The sequence below is a fragment of the Ipomoea nil genome, unplaced genomic scaffold (genome assembly GCF_001879475.1).
Source record: "Ipomoea nil cultivar Tokyo-kokei standard unplaced genomic scaffold, Asagao_1.1 scaffold2926, whole genome shotgun sequence".
NCBI classification, from domain to species: Eukaryota; Viridiplantae; Streptophyta; class Magnoliopsida; order Solanales; family Convolvulaceae; genus Ipomoea; species Ipomoea nil.
In genome coordinates this window covers 3,969,299-3,986,407 of record NW_017619354.1, presented here as the reverse complement: position 1 = coordinate 3,986,407, position 17,109 = coordinate 3,969,299, and the positions used below count along the sequence as shown (strand labels likewise).

At 34.9% G+C, this 17,109-nt stretch overlaps 3 protein-coding genes and 1 long non-coding RNA gene across 5 annotated transcripts; 2 read left to right on the top strand and 2 right to left on the bottom strand.

Annotated features, from left to right (window-relative positions):
• The first annotated feature begins 3,347 nt into the window (after positions 1 to 3,347).
• LOC109162153 (probable leucine-rich repeat receptor-like protein kinase At1g35710) lies at positions 3,348 to 7,417 on the top strand. Its single transcript, XM_019310871.1, has 11 exons — positions 3,348 to 3,616; positions 4,331 to 4,478; positions 4,568 to 4,639; positions 4,826 to 4,897; positions 5,494 to 5,565; positions 5,940 to 6,083; positions 6,194 to 6,274; positions 6,381 to 6,452; positions 6,540 to 6,611; positions 6,873 to 6,944; positions 7,058 to 7,417. The coding sequence occupies exons 1-11, from the start codon at positions 3,523 to 3,525 to the stop codon at positions 7,149 to 7,151; spliced, it is 993 nt and encodes a 330-aa protein (XP_019166416.1). The 5' UTR covers positions 3,348 to 3,522; the 3' UTR covers positions 7,152 to 7,417.
• On the bottom strand, positions 6,249 to 15,831 carry LOC109162156. Its single transcript, XR_002051035.1, has 4 exons — positions 15,813 to 15,831; positions 11,949 to 11,952; positions 7,909 to 7,912; positions 6,249 to 6,324 (listed from the first exon to the last, which is right to left on the bottom strand). It is a non-coding gene; the product is annotated as an uncharacterized LOC109162156 (long non-coding RNA).
• LOC109162154 lies at positions 8,825 to 10,561 on the top strand. Of its 2 annotated transcripts, none has more exons than XM_019310872.1 (5): positions 8,825 to 9,088; positions 9,170 to 9,249; positions 9,364 to 9,907; positions 10,038 to 10,119; positions 10,208 to 10,561. In XM_019310872.1, the coding sequence occupies exons 1-5, from the start codon at positions 9,063 to 9,065 to the stop codon at positions 10,397 to 10,399; spliced, it is 924 nt and encodes a 307-aa protein (XP_019166417.1). In that variant the 5' UTR covers positions 8,825 to 9,062; the 3' UTR covers positions 10,400 to 10,561. The 2 variants fall into 2 exon arrangements, with proteins under 2 accessions (XP_019166417.1, XP_019166418.1); XM_019310873.1 differs by having other exon boundaries at positions 9,078 to 9,093.
• On the bottom strand, positions 10,790 to 11,759 carry LOC109162155. Its single transcript, XM_019310875.1, has one exon. The coding sequence runs from the start codon at positions 11,737 to 11,739 to the stop codon at positions 10,942 to 10,944; it is 798 nt and encodes a 265-aa protein (XP_019166420.1). The 5' UTR covers positions 11,740 to 11,759; the 3' UTR covers positions 10,790 to 10,941.
• Positions 15,832 to 17,109: the final 1,278 nt, after the last annotated feature.

The window sequence follows — 17,109 nt, the reverse complement described above, 5'->3', positions numbered from 1 at the left end:
GTTGAACTTTTTTTTTTTTTTTTAAAGTTTATATAAACTATACATGTCATGTATAAGAAATTCAATTGATTTTGAAGAGTTTTTAATAATTCAAATAGCAGACCTTTATTAAGTTCTTGATATGGATTAGTGAAATCACCGGCCAAGATAAAAATTCAACTCCAAATTCAATATTAAGTGTGTAACAGAACATTAAGTCCTTAATACGGGGCACTTAATTAATATGGGTCAGTGAAGTCAACGGTTAAGACAAAAATTTTAACTCCAATTCGATATTTATGTGTATTAGAGAGAGCCGAGAACGTTAAAGTATTGTAACGATTTTAAATTTAAAACTTAAGTCAACCTATTTAACTTTATATAATATTATATTACTCCGAATTAAATGAAAAGAATTGAGAAACTCTTTAAAGTTTATATGAACTAAACATAAGAAATTGAGAGTCTCATACTTCGGTGCATTTAATAAGTCATACAATGGTCTCAAATAAGTAGTTGGCCATTCAAACTATATTACAAGATCATCACCACATTTACACTCATACATTCATACATAAATACATACATGTATGTATGTGTGGTACTTATGGCCCATGCAATCCCCATCCGTATTGATACGATAGTTAGTTTGGCTATCTCAGCAAATACTCAATGATATCCCCCAAAAAAAAAAAAAAAAAATTATTGGTATTTTGAGGACATAAAATCATATCTCAATGTTCATTAATTATGTGTAATTGTACAATAAATACCCTCAATTTTGTTAAAGAGTAATTCTCTTAATAATACTTGATTACTTTCTATGTATAAAAAAAATGTGCTATATTACGATGTTTCAAATTATTGTTCATCTCCACAAATACAATTGATGGTTTTATTGGGACCGGATTCACCATAAATGTATAAATTGAGTATACAGATATATATAGAACGGGGGTAGGAAATTATGACTCGGAGCGATAGACCCAAAAGAGTACTTACAAGTCTGAGGTACTGGCCCAAAATACTAAGTAAATAATTGAAGTTATAGCCTCAAATAGGGAATAGAAATAATAATGCTATTGCTAGGAATTGAACCCTGATGGACGGGTTAAAGGTTAAGGTCATAGACCACTAAATCAGGATGGTAGGGAAGTTGTGCAGCTCAGACAGTGATACCCTAGGAAGAGGCAAGACTCTCCTATTTATAGTAGCACCCCCTACAAGTGCATCGTCCACGTGTACAACTCTTGATCCATCAACAACAAAGAGGACCGGTCACACCAACAACAATATTTGTAGCTCCATTATCTAAAACAATCATTATTGCATGGACTATGGTCCACACAATTGTGTGGACCATAAATAAAAAAAATACATTTTTAATATACTAAGGGTACATTATTTATGTGCGTAAGGTATATTTTTTGAAAGTACGTTTTTAATATATTAAGGGTACATTATTTTATACAATGTACCTTCAATACAAAAATAATGTACCTTTAATTTAATACAAAAATAATGTATTTTTAATATATTAAAAATGTACCTAATATTCATGGTCATATAATAATTTGCTATCTAAAACACCCTTTGAAACATACTAAATTTATTATGAGCAAGAAATATTAAAAATTTTACAATATATTTATTATGATCAAATTAAAAATATATCCATCTATGTATTAAATACATTCTTTTAAATTCGAGTGTCTAGTCAAGGGAGACAATGTTTTTAGAACGTAAAACTTATAATTGATCTAAAATAAAAAATTTACCTCACAATTTATTTAATTAATTAGTATTTTATATGCGTGATGCCCAATAATATATGCCCAATAGTAATACTTAATATTAAATTTTTTTTAAAAAAAATCTAAATATGCCCAGAGATTGCACGCTAAAATGATATTTTGAATTATATTTTTTTTATTGAATATTTAATGCGTTGACTCTTTTTAATTCCGAATCTGCCCTCGTATGCATGTATAAATAGAGGCATTCATCGTTGGAACCCTCCATCATCGCCATTTTCCCCTCCTTCTTCTTCTCTCTGTTTTAACCCACCGTGAAAGCCTCCATTGCAAGAGTTTCAAGAAATGGTGCATGAATACCAGTTTCTTGCTTCGTTTTTCTTTCTCGTACTTGTATTCACTTCACCATCCTCAACCCAGATTCAAGCCCAGAATCTCCATGGTTCTGACAACAATTTCCAGACCACCACCGCCGCCCCTGGGGCTATCTGTTATCAGCTTAAACGGATCCGTCTATGCTCGCCGCTCCTGCAGCCGCCGCCGCCGCCGTCTGCTTCCTCGCCGGAGGAGATTGATCCGAGATATGGGATCGAGAAAAGACTGGTCCCTTCTGGTCCTAACCCTCTTCACAACTGAAAATCCGAGAAGCGGAGTTCATACATAGCGGCAGCTTTTGATCATCAACTTTTCTTTTCTTCTAGATTTTAGGATTTTAGGGTGGCATTTTGTTCAGCTTCTTATGTATATGCCATAGAAAAAATTAATAAATTGGTCTTCAGAGAGTGTTATTTTTGTTAGTTTATGGTACTTTCTAGTATCTCATGTTTTTGTGAGAGACATTCTATTTCCATGGTTGTTTTTGGTGGCAGATAAGAGACACCCAGACAGACACAATGGGAGCAGCAGAAACAACCATGGAAATACTCTGCTAATTTTTTGTTTTTGTTTTATTATTATTATTATTATTTTTTATAAAAGTTTGGATTTGGAGTTGGAGATATGAGGAGAAGTCCATGAGTTTCATTAAATCTGGTGGTGTTCAGTTGGGGTGGTGTGAATTGAATGGATTAGTAAGACATGCATGCATGCATTTTATTTGCTCACAAGTCTCCATTAATATAGTCATGTGTTGATGGACATTTAATATGAATTGATATTACAAATTAATCAAATACAAAATATTATAAAACATTATTTTATATTTAAAGGAAAATAGAATTGAAATTTAATGAAAAAGAAATTACCATAAAGATTGACTTCGATCCACTGTTTGGTTTATGGAAAGAAAATTACTGAAACAAGGAATACTGATTATAAAAATTAAAATGCTCCACACATGACAACAAAAGTAATAAGACGATACATATATTATATTCTATTGGCACAAATTTAGATAATTCAGTAACAGATCAAATTTAGATGCAACGCGTCATATGGCGATGTGATTAATTATACTAAATGTGTGGTCACATAATCAAATCTCGTTACAATAATGCATGGATTCTTTTTGACAACCTATACTATCTTTCAAAAAAAAATTAAATAAATGAAAAGAAAAAAAAATGAATAAAAAAAGGTGTGTAAACTACCGAGTCCAGCGGGCAATTTGCGCAGAATTGAAGATCCCAAGTTTAAGATGGATTCATCTATCGTAGTACACAGCGAGATCTCTCCTGTCTTCCTTGGGACTCTCAAATTCTCTGCCGTCCTGAGTGAAAATGTACGGATACTGAGTTAGCTCGGGAGTACGGACGCGTTGGCTCAGCGGAAGTTGATAGTTGACGCTTCAATGGCCAGTCGCTGTTCGACATTGCTCCTCATCTTCTTCTTCCTCGCTTCTCTCCTCAGCGTCGTGGTTCACTGTAAAACTCTCAAGCGCGATGGTAATTTGACTAATTTCTCACTCTCCATCGCCATCATCTACTTCTAAACTCTGTATCTTGCAGTATTCTCTATTTTCACCTATATTCTGAGAAAATCAGTTGCATTTCAGTGAGGGTTTGCTCAATATTGAAGTTTAGATTCTTATATTTATTTCTTTAGCCAGCAATTTAAACTTAGTATCTAGATGCTTTGGTTACTAATTTTACTTTCATACATTTGTGATCTACCAATAACTGGTGCTATTAACGACTACTACTGTAGGATCACGATAATTATTTCCTGTTAAATTAGGTTAATTATGGATATTATAGCTCAAAATTATAAGAGGCAAATGATTATTGATGCTATTTAACAAATATACTGCATTTAATAAGAATTCAACAATTGGTAATTTGAATTTTGAACTGAGAAATTGAATAATCCATTATAGGAATTACTAACTAGTCTTTTTATATAATCTTTCCTTATTATAATTTCCATGAATGCTTCTTTTTTGTAGTTGGTATAAAATTTTAATCTTTTCATCCAAAGAAAAAAAGGTTAAAAAGTTGATATTTCTGAATTATAATGAATATGTACTCTTTGGTAACCTATGGAGTTTCTGTGTGAGACTGTTGTCTCCCTGGCCAGTGTGTGTTTGGAAAATGTTCATCGAAGAGAAACAGTCAATCATTTGCCATGACATGCTAATTGAATTTGATTGGCGAGTGTAGTGAAAGCTCTGAAAGAGATTAAGGCATCTCTTGGATGGAGGGTGGTGTATGCTTGGGTTGGAGATGATCCTTGTGGAGACAATGACTTACCCCCATGGGCTGGGGTTACATGCTCCACTCAAGGTGATTACCGAGTAGTTACTGAATTGTAAGTAGTCCTTCACCACTTGCAACATCACTCCTTCCCTTTTTCTAAGCTTTATGTTGCTTCTAATCTCCTTGTTTGACCACTTGCAGGGAAGTCTATGCAGTTTCAATTGTTGGTCCTTTTCCAAATGCTGTAACAAACTTGTTGGATCTTACTAGACTGTAAGATTCTTTCTTCCTCTTTTTAGTTAAAATCTATTGCACTCTGAACTATGGATTGATTGGTTATTTTACCTCACTTATCTCACAAAATAACTATTTTTTGTCTTTTACCTATTCTCATTTAATTTTAGAAAGGATGCTTGAATTCTCTCCAGTTTCTAATCTGTATTGTCTTTGATATGGCAGGGATATACATAATAACAAGCTGACTGGTCCAATACCACCTCAAATTGGGCGCTTGAAGCGTCTTAAAATACTGTAAGACTTCTACCTGTAGATTCTTAACACCTCTCTTTAGAGTATATTGACGTGCATCTATGCTTCACATCCTCTCAAGTAGAATGCAAAACATGGTTATCAAAAATGAAAAACAAAGTTGACTGCAGATGAAAATCAATATTTATTATAGAAATGGCTTAAAACTGGTTAACCTCAGTCATGTTAGTACACATGACATCAACAAAATTGTCCTGCTTAGTTCAGTTTTGTTACATCTGCTATAATCATCGATAAATAATGGTTATGCTAATGTAGTTGATATGAGCATTTGTTTGCTTTATTTTGCTAGATTAGGGAAGATTTTTTCTTAAATGCGTTATTATTGTTGTTATTGGGGGCATTTAAAGAAGGACCATAACCTACCTGAACTCAACTAAGCCTTAATAGTTAATACCATTGATTTGGTATAATGCTACTTCAAAATTAACTTCTTTTCTCATTTACTTTTTCTGAAGTCTGAGAACTAAGTTATGTTGATTTGCTGATTGTTTCATTTCTTCCAGATTTTCAATTTTGCACTAGATACTGATTTATTTCTCTTTTCATTTTCCCCTTTGTTTTTGTGTATCTCTCAGTAATATAAGGTGGAATAAGTTGCAAGATGTCATTCCTCCTGAAATAGGGGAACTAAAGCAGTTAACACATCTGTAAGTTATTTCCTCTATTTTATCTGAAGCTATCCTATATTTCTTTCTAGAAAAATTGCACTTTCGTCCCTAAGTTATATGATAATTGTAGAATTCATCCATAATTGTTGATCATGCTCACTTTTTGTCCCTAAGTTATCATTGGCGTTGCACTTTTCGTCCCTTTACTAACAAAACATTAGGGACGAAATTTGCAACTTTAGTATAGCTTAGGGACGAAAAGTGCAATGCCAATGATAGCTTAGGGGCGAAAAGTGAGCACGACCAACACTTAGGGACAAATTCTACAATTATCCTATAACTTAGGGATGAAAAGTGCAATTTTCCCTTTGTTTTATCAATAAATAACTGGATGTTTGGTATATCTTCTTCAGTTACCTGAGTTTCAATAATTTTAAGGGTGAAATCCCTAAGGAGATTGCTTATCTTCCTGAACTCCGTTATCTTCATCTCCACGAAAATCATTTCGTCGGACGAATCCCACCTGAGTTGGGCACTTTACCAAATCTTCGACACTTGTAAGACTTCATTGAACTTTTCTTCTTTATTTTAGAATTTAGAGTACGCAACCTTTGGCTTTCTACCATGTTATTGATTGACCTACTATCATCGTTGAAATTAATTTCAGGGATGTTGGTAACAATCGGCTGGTTGGGACAATTAGGGAGCTCATACATATAGAGGGGTGCTTTCCTGCTCTTCGCAACCTGTAAGTTGATTCAAGTTTCATGTTCCAAATGACCTAACAAGTAATAATATCTTCCAATTTTATTTATTGCGTGATTGTCATGATTTCTCTCTCACAAAACTTTCAGTTATTTGAACAACAATTATCTTACCGGAGGCGTTCCTTCTCAACTTGCAAATTTGACAAAGTTGGAGATTTTGTAAGTGTTTCTTGTTTATCACAAATCATGTATTGGGTGACTATTAGCTTCCTGTATTTGGCGTATGATTGTCATGTTTGATTACAGGCATCTTTCATACAACAGAATGACTGGTGCAATACCAGCCAGCCTTGGCCATATTCGTAAATTAACTTATTTGTAAGTGCCTTCTATCATTTTTTTAAAAAATATATTTAATCAATCCATAATCTGGCTTCAAAACCCTTAGCTTGTGAATAGTTTCAAAAGGAATTTATAGGACATCAGTTATATGTGCACCTAGCTGTGTCCCTTTCATATATATCTCACAAAATTGTTAAATTCCTTCCATACTGCATATAAGATTTGGATGTGCACCTAGCGCAGCAGTGATTATATATATATGTATTTATAATTGGAGTGTCCATTGTTACGTTACAGTTATGTGGACCACAACCAATTTTCTGGTCGGATTCCTTATGCGTTCTACAAACATCCTTTCTTGAAAGAAATGTAAGACGACAGATATGATTATTGTCTTGGTTCTCAAGTCTCAAGTTGATTGATTTTTTAAGATCCCAGCCGGCCGGTTGTCGTCTGAACTAAAATAATGTGCATGGTTGCAGGTACATCCAAGGAAACTCATTCCGGCCTGCAGGTGCAAATCCCATCGGGGTCCACAAAGTCCTAGAACTTTCCGACTCGGACTTCCTAGTTTAATTTAGAACATAAAATATATACACATTATTCATTAGTTGTTTAGCTGCTGATAGTTGGGATACAGTTAAGTTTTGGCAGAAATCAGTGGCCGGGCGGCGGCCAAGTGCTGGATCGGAGCAATCTGAGCTGAGAGTGCCTATTATTCTTTATTACCTGTAGAGGTCAAAGTATTGTATTTGTTATCTTTGCTGTTGATCTGATGAAAACCAGTCTGCACTTTTTGAAATAATTCTCCATCTGTACATGTAATCACACCACGTTTTACTGATCTCAATGATTGAGAAATATTTTTCATTCATACTACTTTGTATATTTTTTTTCTCCACATCATTACATTATATGAAATTTTATATATAAATAAATTTTTAAAAAATGTAAAGTGACGGATACGTTCTAAGCACCTAGCGGGCGTGTTAAAGGCCCTAATTCAAATTGTCAAATAATAATTTGTAGCGAGCTAGTTATTTTTCCTTTGAAATTTGATTAAATGAGAAGATTTTATTCATTCAAATTGCAAATAATATAATGTGTAATTTGTAAAAACTTGTCATTTTTGTGAACATTTCATTTGATAATAATCCCTTTATATTAGGCTACAGTTGTTTTCCAATCCCCCAGCATATTTTAAATTGGATGAACATTTTTGTTATCGTTTGTAAACTCGGCATCCATGATATAAGTCGCAATTGTTTACGCCGACCATAAGTAAACAAAAACATGATAACCATAACGCAAACTATTTTTAGCATCAATAAACATAACTTAACTCTTTTATAAACTTGTAGAGTTGCCCGCATGGGTAGCTCAACTGGTCATAGAGGTGAAACTTTGGAATAATGACCAGGGATCGAGTCTCACCAGCGGCAGTGTGGGAGCAACTTCTCAAAGTGAGGGGGATTCCTTATGCACAGTGAGCACCGATCTAGCCTTGTGGTTCATGTTCAACTTGTAATTTCACAGTGACAATTAAGAAAACTACTTTGGTAAGGACGTAAAGGAATACATACTGCTTTCTCATTAAGGCAATAAAGGTTCTCCAGCATAGAAATTGATTTTTCAATTTGTCATACCCAAATGAAGAGGAATGTGAGTGCATACTTGCTTGCAACCCAATACAATGACCTTCATGTCAAAGTCCATTTTCTCAAATCCTTTCTGGCCATCCTATGCCAACTATCATTTAATGTGATGACCTCTAGTTACCATTCTAAATGAGTGGTCATAGATTCGAACCCTAGTGGTGGAGGCTTAGTTTTTTCTTTTTTTTTTTTTTTTAAAAAAAAAAAGGCTTAGACACTTTATAAACGCTAACCTTATTGGTATTTTGAGACCTTAGTTTATTTGTTTTTTCTCTCTTTTTCTTTCCCCATTTCTCTTGTTTCTTCTTTAGTAGGAAAAGAAAAAGTAATTTGAGGTTAAACATGTTGGAAATATAATTTCAATTTACTTTTGATTATATAAGCTGTGCATAGCTTTCTAGTGATTCCTAAGGCAAAAAGGAAGTCCAAACTTTTGGATTTCCTTCTCTTGTGAGAACCAAAAAGTTCTTTTTGCAGAAAAGGAGCAAGGACAGAAATGCTTCAGCAACAAACACATATTCCCCCCATACAATAAAGCTCTAAAATGTGTAAGAAGATCCCAATGTTGGAAAATACTAACCCATCAAGAAGAAGAAAGGAATGATTTTGCTTGGGTGCTTTTAAGATCCAAAACCAGGCCTTGCAGGCAAAGGCATCCGACTTTACTTGTCTCCTCTCTCAAATCATACCCTATATTAAGTATTAACAACCTAAAACAGTATCTCCCCTTAATTAACTTATCTTTCTCCTTCAAATAAGCACCCCTCCCCCCCTCCATTACACATATCACCTGATCATTGCTGTTCCAGAAAAAAAGGGGCTGTGTTAAAGAATGGCATCATTTATTAAGCAAATGAGGTAAGGTAACCGAGGTCACAAGATTAATTATGCACAATTTTCATATTTGCGTTTTCAATAAGTACTGACTTCTTTCAATAGAATGAAGTTTTCTGGTGCAGAGGAGGATAACAAAGATGGCAGCAGGAGAACTCTAGCTCAAACATCTCAATCGCTTAAAGGTACCCTCGAGAAGTTGAATCTCAATGACATAAATGCTGGTTGAGAAAGAGTGTTTGAAATGATGGTAACTTACCTAGAGATGCAGAAATGATAATCAAAGCTGAGTTTTGCAGATACGAAAAGAGGCCCAAGCTGGTTCGATAGACAGCTCTCGTCAAGAAGAATGAGTCAGGATTATGATTCCAGGGAAGGTAGTATTGATTATGCAGTTGCAGTTGCCGCGGCTGCATATGCCATTAAATCACTGGAAGACTCAATGAGGGATCAGAGGAAAGGTCCTGTACCAGAGAAAAATGTTACAATAAGGACAGCAACAATAGTTGATACTGGAAAGCCAATAGCACCAACCTCATCCATTAAGAAGGCACCAACCTTCATGAATAGCACAAATGGAGTGGCCAGCTCCAAACCTGAAATTGAAGCAGCCGGGAAGATTGACAGACCTGCTGCAACATCCTTCAGAAAGACTCCCACATTTGGAGAGAGGCTGCTGGATCGTCCAGCCACTCGAAAGCCAGAGACTCCGGTGAAGCTTCCATCAAGACAATCCTCATCTCAACCATCCACCCCAAGAGGGCCAAGTCCAAGAAAGGTTGTAAAAGGAGGTACCAGGGCAGATGTTTGGGAACAGGAAGAGATGGAAAAGATCAGAAAACGGTACCTGTTTATTTTCATTGCAACTAGGAGCCTGCACTCAATATTAATCCACAAAAACCATAAATAACAAGAGAAGTAATATGTTTTATCTATTTTTCACCCTTCAATTCACTGAGAAGAGATGTTACAGGTATGAGAAGCTGAATTCCACAATTGATGAATGGGAGACTAAAAAGACAAAAAAAGCCAAACGCCATTTAGAGGAAGTAGAGGTTTGGTTTTCTGTTTTCAATCTAATTCAGCAGATCAGTTGAACCTTTGGATTTTGATCACTAAGAACATGATAAATGAAAACTACAGGCTGACTTGGATACCAGAAGGGCAAAAGCTCTGGCACATTACCGCAATGAGGTTGAGAGGATTGTAAACATTTCGGAAGGAGCCAAAAGACAGGCAGAGCAGAATCAGCAAAACGAAGAGCTTAAGGTGAAAGAAAAGGCAAGCAAGTACAGATATACTGGGAATGCCCCATCAACATGTTGGTGCTTGTAAATCAGACCTGTGAAAAGTATTCTTTCAATAATAAGAAAATTGAAAAAGCTTGTCAGTATATAATCTCCAAAATTTTATGACAAGGACAAGTGAAAATTTATTGTATTGTATTTCTAGATTGTATAGAAGAGAGAGATCATGGATGTGTGTAGATTGACAAAATACAAAACTTGTATTAAACTTCCATAAGGGAACACAACTACAGAATTGAAATAATGAAATAATACTTAAAATGTGCTATATGTGGTCATTGCTAACAAACATGAATAAAATGTCAATGGTGAAATTGCCATGGCTATTGTGCCTAGGAAAAGTGCAATATAAACCCCAACTTCCAATCACAGATTAAGCATTGATTCCATTCAAAGAAATAACTAATTTTTACAGCACTTTTGATATAAAACTAAGATCATATTAAAGCTGGACAGCACTATAAATTGAGAAATAAAGCTATTACAAAGAAATCCTCGATTACACCCTAAAGTTTCCAATGCAAGCAAGAGATGGGAGAAGATATCCTCAAACTAATTGCAAGCAAATCTTCAACTGGCTATCTCTCTTGCCAGCCAATCCAAAGCAGGATATGAAAAGTAGAGCACTAGGAAGGATGGAAGAGCGAAGAGGATTGTGAGCACCAAGTATACCACTATGATAGCAACACTGGAGGGTATTATTGCAAATATAACCAGAAGAAGTAAAACAACCAAAGGAAACTTGGACGTCAAGTGAATGAAGAAATCCAGAGATTTGTGCAGAGAAAATTGTGGCCTCTGGTTAGTATTGGTATTACTGATATGGCTATGAGCACCACTGTTTGACCTTAAATGTCCAAGGCGATGCGGCCTGCGGTTGATCGTGGTGGTATTCCCAATAACTGAAACACCCCCCCTTGGGGACAACAACTGTTGGTGATCCCTGCATGTAGAGGAAGGAGACTTGGCCCTATCACCATTTCTGCTCTCCACCATCCAAAGAAGGAAGAAGTTCTTGCTAGGGAATTTTACATGCCCCTTGTAGACTAGTCGAAGTGTCAACAAATTGCACCAAGGGCATGAAATGAACGACGGAATCTGGATCTGATGCATAGAGAACTTCAAAACAGTCCACTTAAGTCCCAACATGCAATTTTTGCATATTGTGTGTCCACACCATAAGACATAAGGCACATTCTCAACGATATTAAAAGATTCCCAGCATATTGGGCATTCCAGTCCTTCACCCGAGCTGTCATTAGAGCATGTCTCATCATCATCTGAGATTTCATGGCAAACTTGACTCGGTGTAACAGAATCCTTCTTCTGTCCAAAGCTTGAGACAGCATTCGAAATGGACCTCCACATAATGGCGAAGGGCAATCAAATCACTATTCGATGTGAAAGACAGTGTTTGCAAATTGGACACTATCATCAACACAAATTACTTTTTGCAATTCATTTTAAGGGAAGTTCCTGATCACTGGCCTGAGCCTCAAAATGACAAATGGCTTTGTTCTTTTCACACTGGTCTTCCCTATCAAACCTGCTATATTAGTAAGGAATAAGATAGAAACATATCTAATATGTCTTCTTATTGGAAGTAAACAAACAACTCTGATATGCCCACTGCTAAAGTGCTAATTAAATCATGTGAAAACAATTTAAGCAATGGTCTATGAATTACCTAAAATTTCAGGTAAAACTAAAACAAATCCCTTCACGTTACAGTTACCCTCAATAAGTAGCATCTTAAGAATGAAATCCAAGGAGGCAGCAGAAAGCATATAAGCATGTTCTTTAACAATGAATCAGTTTCAAACCCATTCCAGTAACATCTTGCTATTCTCTTATATTCTTCTAATTTTTCCTTTTTGGTTTCTCCTTTCCAGCCTCTACTAATTTTGAACTAAAGAAATGCACGTTACCATACGTCAATGAAGCACCTCTACAGCACTCCAAGATCAGTCCCTTTCATTCATTATAAGCCATATTTTCTGAATTAAAGCTAATAGAAATAAATAAATAAAAAAAGATACAGTCAACAAAATATAAATGACAAAGATCCCCTGATACAAATCAAACCTATGTTTCAAATAATTACGGGCTAATAACCAGGAATCGATCGATCAACTATTATTTTCCCGATTCCCGATGCATCAAAGACAGATGCGACATGCATGCAAGGATAATTGAAATATCAGCATGAAAAGAGCTCAAATCTAAAGGCCAATTTCGAATAAATATGAAAATAAAAATATTGGGAAAAAAAATCAGAAATAATCGTGTATGCATATACAATTATACATTCATAGAAGGCCTTACTTTCATGAATTCATTCTTAGAAGAATCGAGAAGAGAACTCAGACGAGAAGAGAAAGGCACACGGAGTTTCTCTCTCCCTCTATCACCAACAATGATGGAGAGATTGATCTCGAGACAAAACGCCGTACATCTCAACACTTCAACTGGAACTCTAATTGCCATTTATTTATTTATACATAATAAGACCATTAGATTTAGATATGGAAAATAATCACGCTATTTTTGGAAAATAATCACGCTATTTTTGGAAAATGATCTCGAATTATTATTATGGAAATAATAATTAAATTCTTTATTTGACAAATTTCTTAATACAAATCTAAATTTGAAAGAAAACAAATGTTTAAAATAATCACTGAATTATTCACAAAAATTGGATTAGAAATGACAATTGACACCTCAACAAGTTAAAAGTGTGTCAGGGGACCAATTATCCAATCCCCATTCTGTATTTCATTGATGTGACAATATTTAAATGACATAACACCTTACATGGTCATTTGGTTGGAGAAAATTCAAATTTCATTCCTACTTAATTCCTATCTAATTCTAAAAGTCATTAAATTTCTTAGTTTAATCGGAATGAATTGCAATTCTCTAATTTTCATGGAATTAAAATCACATGTCCCCCCCGTGATTTTAATGATTCCATGAATTTAGAAAGAAAAATAATAATCATGAGATAAAATTATCCTTTAAAAAAAAAAAAAAAAAAACTTAAAATTGATGCCCACAACAACAATAAACATTTTGGACTTTATACTACTTATTCCCTTACAATTCTCATTAATACCAAACATTGGAATTGAAATTCTTAGTAATTATATTCTTGTAAATCAATCATTGGAATTTAAATTTTTACTTTATTTACAGTAATTCATCTCTCAGGAAATTACAATTCTTTTCCTACGTAATTCTCTTCCTCCAACCAAACGTCCCGTTAAGTGATAACTTTATAAATGATGTGGGATTCTAATTAAATATAATTTATTTCTTAAAAGAATATTTTCTCCTCTTTCTTTCGTACCAACTCCTTTGCACAAGCACAGACAACTCCATAATGACAAACCTCCTTAAGCGTTCATTACCACATCATATACCTTTATATGAAATAAATAAATTCATAGAAGAAACTGTATAAAAAAAATAAAGGATTCGTCTCTTATCTCATAGACAAAGATTCCTGCTTCATCTCATATCAAGATGAAGACTTTCTCTATATGAGACGATGACTTCATCTTGATATGAAATGAGATTTGATTGACGACAGCCTAATTAATTTTATGATTTTTGCATGAAGAAATGCTGTGATGTATAATAATTTGAGTGAATATAAATTTAAATGATAAAAGATGATACATAGTTAGCTATAATAACAAAATGACCAGTTGGTAACTTGGGAAGCTGGTTATTTGGACCAATTGTACGATTTTAAGTTATTAAGGGAGTTAATTACAAATTTTGAAGTTCAGTAGCCTAATTATAACTTTGGGAATAGTTTATTGTCAATTTGAACATTTTTTTTCAATTCGAAATAAAAGTGAAATGGTTTTTTTTTTTTTTTTTTGAGAAATCGCACTTTTGGTCCTTCAATTATTAACGTATATGCAATGTAGTCCATGGTTTCCAATTTGAACATATTTGATCCCTCAATCTTTCTAACTTTAGGCAATTTAGTCCTTTCGATATTTTTCACGTTAGAATCCATTTAAGGCAGGGATAATTTTCGAATTACACGCGCCACTTAATATTTTCCCCCAATTTCTTCCCTCCTTTCTTTCCCCTTCTGCCATTTACGCACAATAATTTGGTGGGCGAAGGAAAGCTGGAGGCGGTGGTGAAGGAACTATTTCGGAGGATCAAGAAAGGAGAACTGGGTGCTGCCGGTGAAGGCCCTCTCAAGAATGTTGAATTGAATCCAATCGATAAAGATATATTATCCAACAGGAATGAGATTCTCATGAAGATTAAGGAACTTGGCGGCCTAATATGGAGTAGCATAGGGAATGGTATAGGCGTGATTCTTGATTTGGGGAATTTGAAATGGTTGGTGGAACAACATGTGAGTGGTGGGATTTAGCAGCCGCAACTGGTGGTTTCCAATGCCAGCCACACCGCTGTGGCGGAGATAGGGAAGTTGTTGGCCACTTTTGGAAATAGTGACAATGCCAGCGCCGACCATGGTAGCATATGGTTGATAGGCACAACCACTTGCAAGACTTATTTAAGGTGTCAGTTTATCATTCCACCATGAAAAACGATTGGGATTTGCAGGTCGTGCTGACGGCCTCAAAGTCAACTAATCTTGGGATTTCTCCCTGATATGAAATCCCCTCATATTCTCATAATCTTTCTTTCTAAATGATGGATAATTGTATTCTTAGAAATTAAGAAATTAAGTGATTATGATGCCATGGATTCAATTTATTTATGAGAATTTTTTGAATGTCAGTATGGGAAAAAACATTGCATCTTTTAGTGTTCAGATTTATTCTTTATAAAATGCATTCAGTCCTTTTATCCTGGATTGACTGATTTTGAAAAATCGCAACTATTGTTTTTTTTTTTTTTTTTATCAAAGGGGACGGGCCCGAGGGAGATATGGAAGGAAACTAATTTATCTCCCTGACTCTACGAAAAGTAGTAACTCGAGCTTGGTCTTTGGCAAAAGCCTCTGTGCACATGATGGGGCAGGACTTGTAAATCTCCCAGTTTGCATGCTGAAAGACTCCAGCTGTTGCAAGAGAGTCTGCAACCCAGTTATGTTCTCTATAAATAGCGCGAACAGTTATTCTCCATAAATCGCAACTATTATTGATTGTATTGATACATATTTTCTGTGAGTATAACATATATGTTTCGTGCCAGAAGGGAAGAAGAAATAGAGACGAAAAGATTACCCATTTTTTTTAACAATATGCTAAAAGTTCTAGTTATACCTTTCTCAAGTTCTATTGCACAATTTAAGCTTGTTGGAACTCAAATGTTAACTATTGCTTTTTGTAATAGTTCAAGTACCTATCTAAGTGTTATCTTAATAATTTTTATAAGGATGACAATCAAACATGCTTTAGGTTATGAGAACATTAATATTGTTATAATAAATTGTAATGAACATTATTATTTTATTTATTGATCGGTTAATGAATTTTATTTAAATTATTTAGAATTTAATTTTTTCAATAATGTAATATTATTAACTAAAATTTATTATCACTTTTAAAATGTCATATCACTAAATTAACAAATATTTACTATTCACTCTCCATCCATGCAATTTTCTCCCATCTTTCAAAAATGATCTACTATCACATCATCCACACATAAAAAAATTATTTCTTTTATTAACAAAATAACAATAATAATATAAATGCCTCTCTCCTCTTTGCAAATCTGACAAGGCAGTTGCAAAATTTGCAAATTTGTCGTGTCACGTAGACCGACCTTGCATGTATGTAGATGGCCTTATTGCTCAACCATTTTTCCAATTGCAATCTTCAGATATAGTCAACTTTATATATTAAAAAATCAACCACTTGCCTTAAGTCCTCAACAAATTAAACTAACATATGGATCCCAACTAATCACTACTAAAATATTTACTTTGTTGCATTTAATACATACAGATTCATTACATTATGGGTCGGAATACAAACAAGGTGACATAATGAAATGGATTTGTATAATCTTATGTCCAAGTCCTCACGAAGCACAACAGACTCGTGGTGGCTAAGCAGATCTGGGTTCAATGGTCTCCGTCGCCTCCTGGAGTCATGAAAATCAGCTCAGATGGGGCGAAAAAAGCTTCCTCCGGCCTTGCTAGTGCAGGTGGTCTCTTACGAGATCATGCAGATACATAGGTGGCTGGATTTACTACAAAAATTGGTTTTGCCACTAGCTTCGTTGTTGAACTTTGGGGTCTTTGGGAAGGTCTTTAGCTAGCTAAGCAACACGGTTACGACAAGATTGAGGCGGAAAATGATTCTATGGCTGTAATGCAAGTGCTCACTAAGAATTTAGGACCTTGCCGGAGGCGGATACGCTTTTTATGTACTGCAAGCAAGACCCCATGCATGACTTCCCTGTCTTCGAGCTCAAACATGTTCTATCACGAATTAAGGGATGGATTAAGGGAAGAAAGAAGAACACTGTTCTATTGATCTCATTCTCATCATCACTGCTTACAAGACATACACATCGTTTATATGAGAACGAGAAGAAAGACAGTGAAAGAGAAGAAAGACAGTTTAAGCAGCTAACCAACTTAACAGAAATAACTGCCTCTAACTTCCTTTTGACTATCCTTGACCAATAATAGGCTTGACCTCTAATACCCCCCCCCCCCCCCCCCCCCGCAAGCTGGGGTGTACATGGAATGAAGTCCCAGCTTGGAAACAAGCCTTTGAAATGAAA

Bases quoted from the DNA above. Each gene is read 5' to 3' on its own strand.
- LOC109162155 (XM_019310875.1), bottom strand. From the start codon at position 11,739: ATGTGGAGGTCCATTTCGAATGCTGTCTCAAGCTTTGGACAGAAGAAG.
- LOC109162154 (XM_019310872.1), top strand. From the start codon at position 9,063: ATGGCATCATTTATTAAGCAAATGAG. The intron at 9,089-9,169 runs GTAAGGTAACCG...TTCTTTCAATAG, and splicing joins TCATTTATTAAGCAAATGAG to AATGAAGTTTTCTGGTGCAG. The intron at 10,120-10,207 runs GTTTGGTTTTCT...TGAAAACTACAG, and splicing joins GCCATTTAGAGGAAGTAGAG to GCTGACTTGGATACCAGAAG.
- LOC109162153 (XM_019310871.1), top strand. From the start codon at position 3,523: ATGGCCAGTCGCTGTTCGACATTGCTCCTCATCTTCTTCTTCCTCGCT. The intron at 5,566-5,939 runs GTAAGTTATTTC...TATCTTCTTCAG, and splicing joins CTAAAGCAGTTAACACATCT to TTACCTGAGTTTCAATAATT. The intron at 6,945-7,057 runs GTAAGACGACAG...GCATGGTTGCAG, and splicing joins CATCCTTTCTTGAAAGAAAT to GTACATCCAAGGAAACTCAT.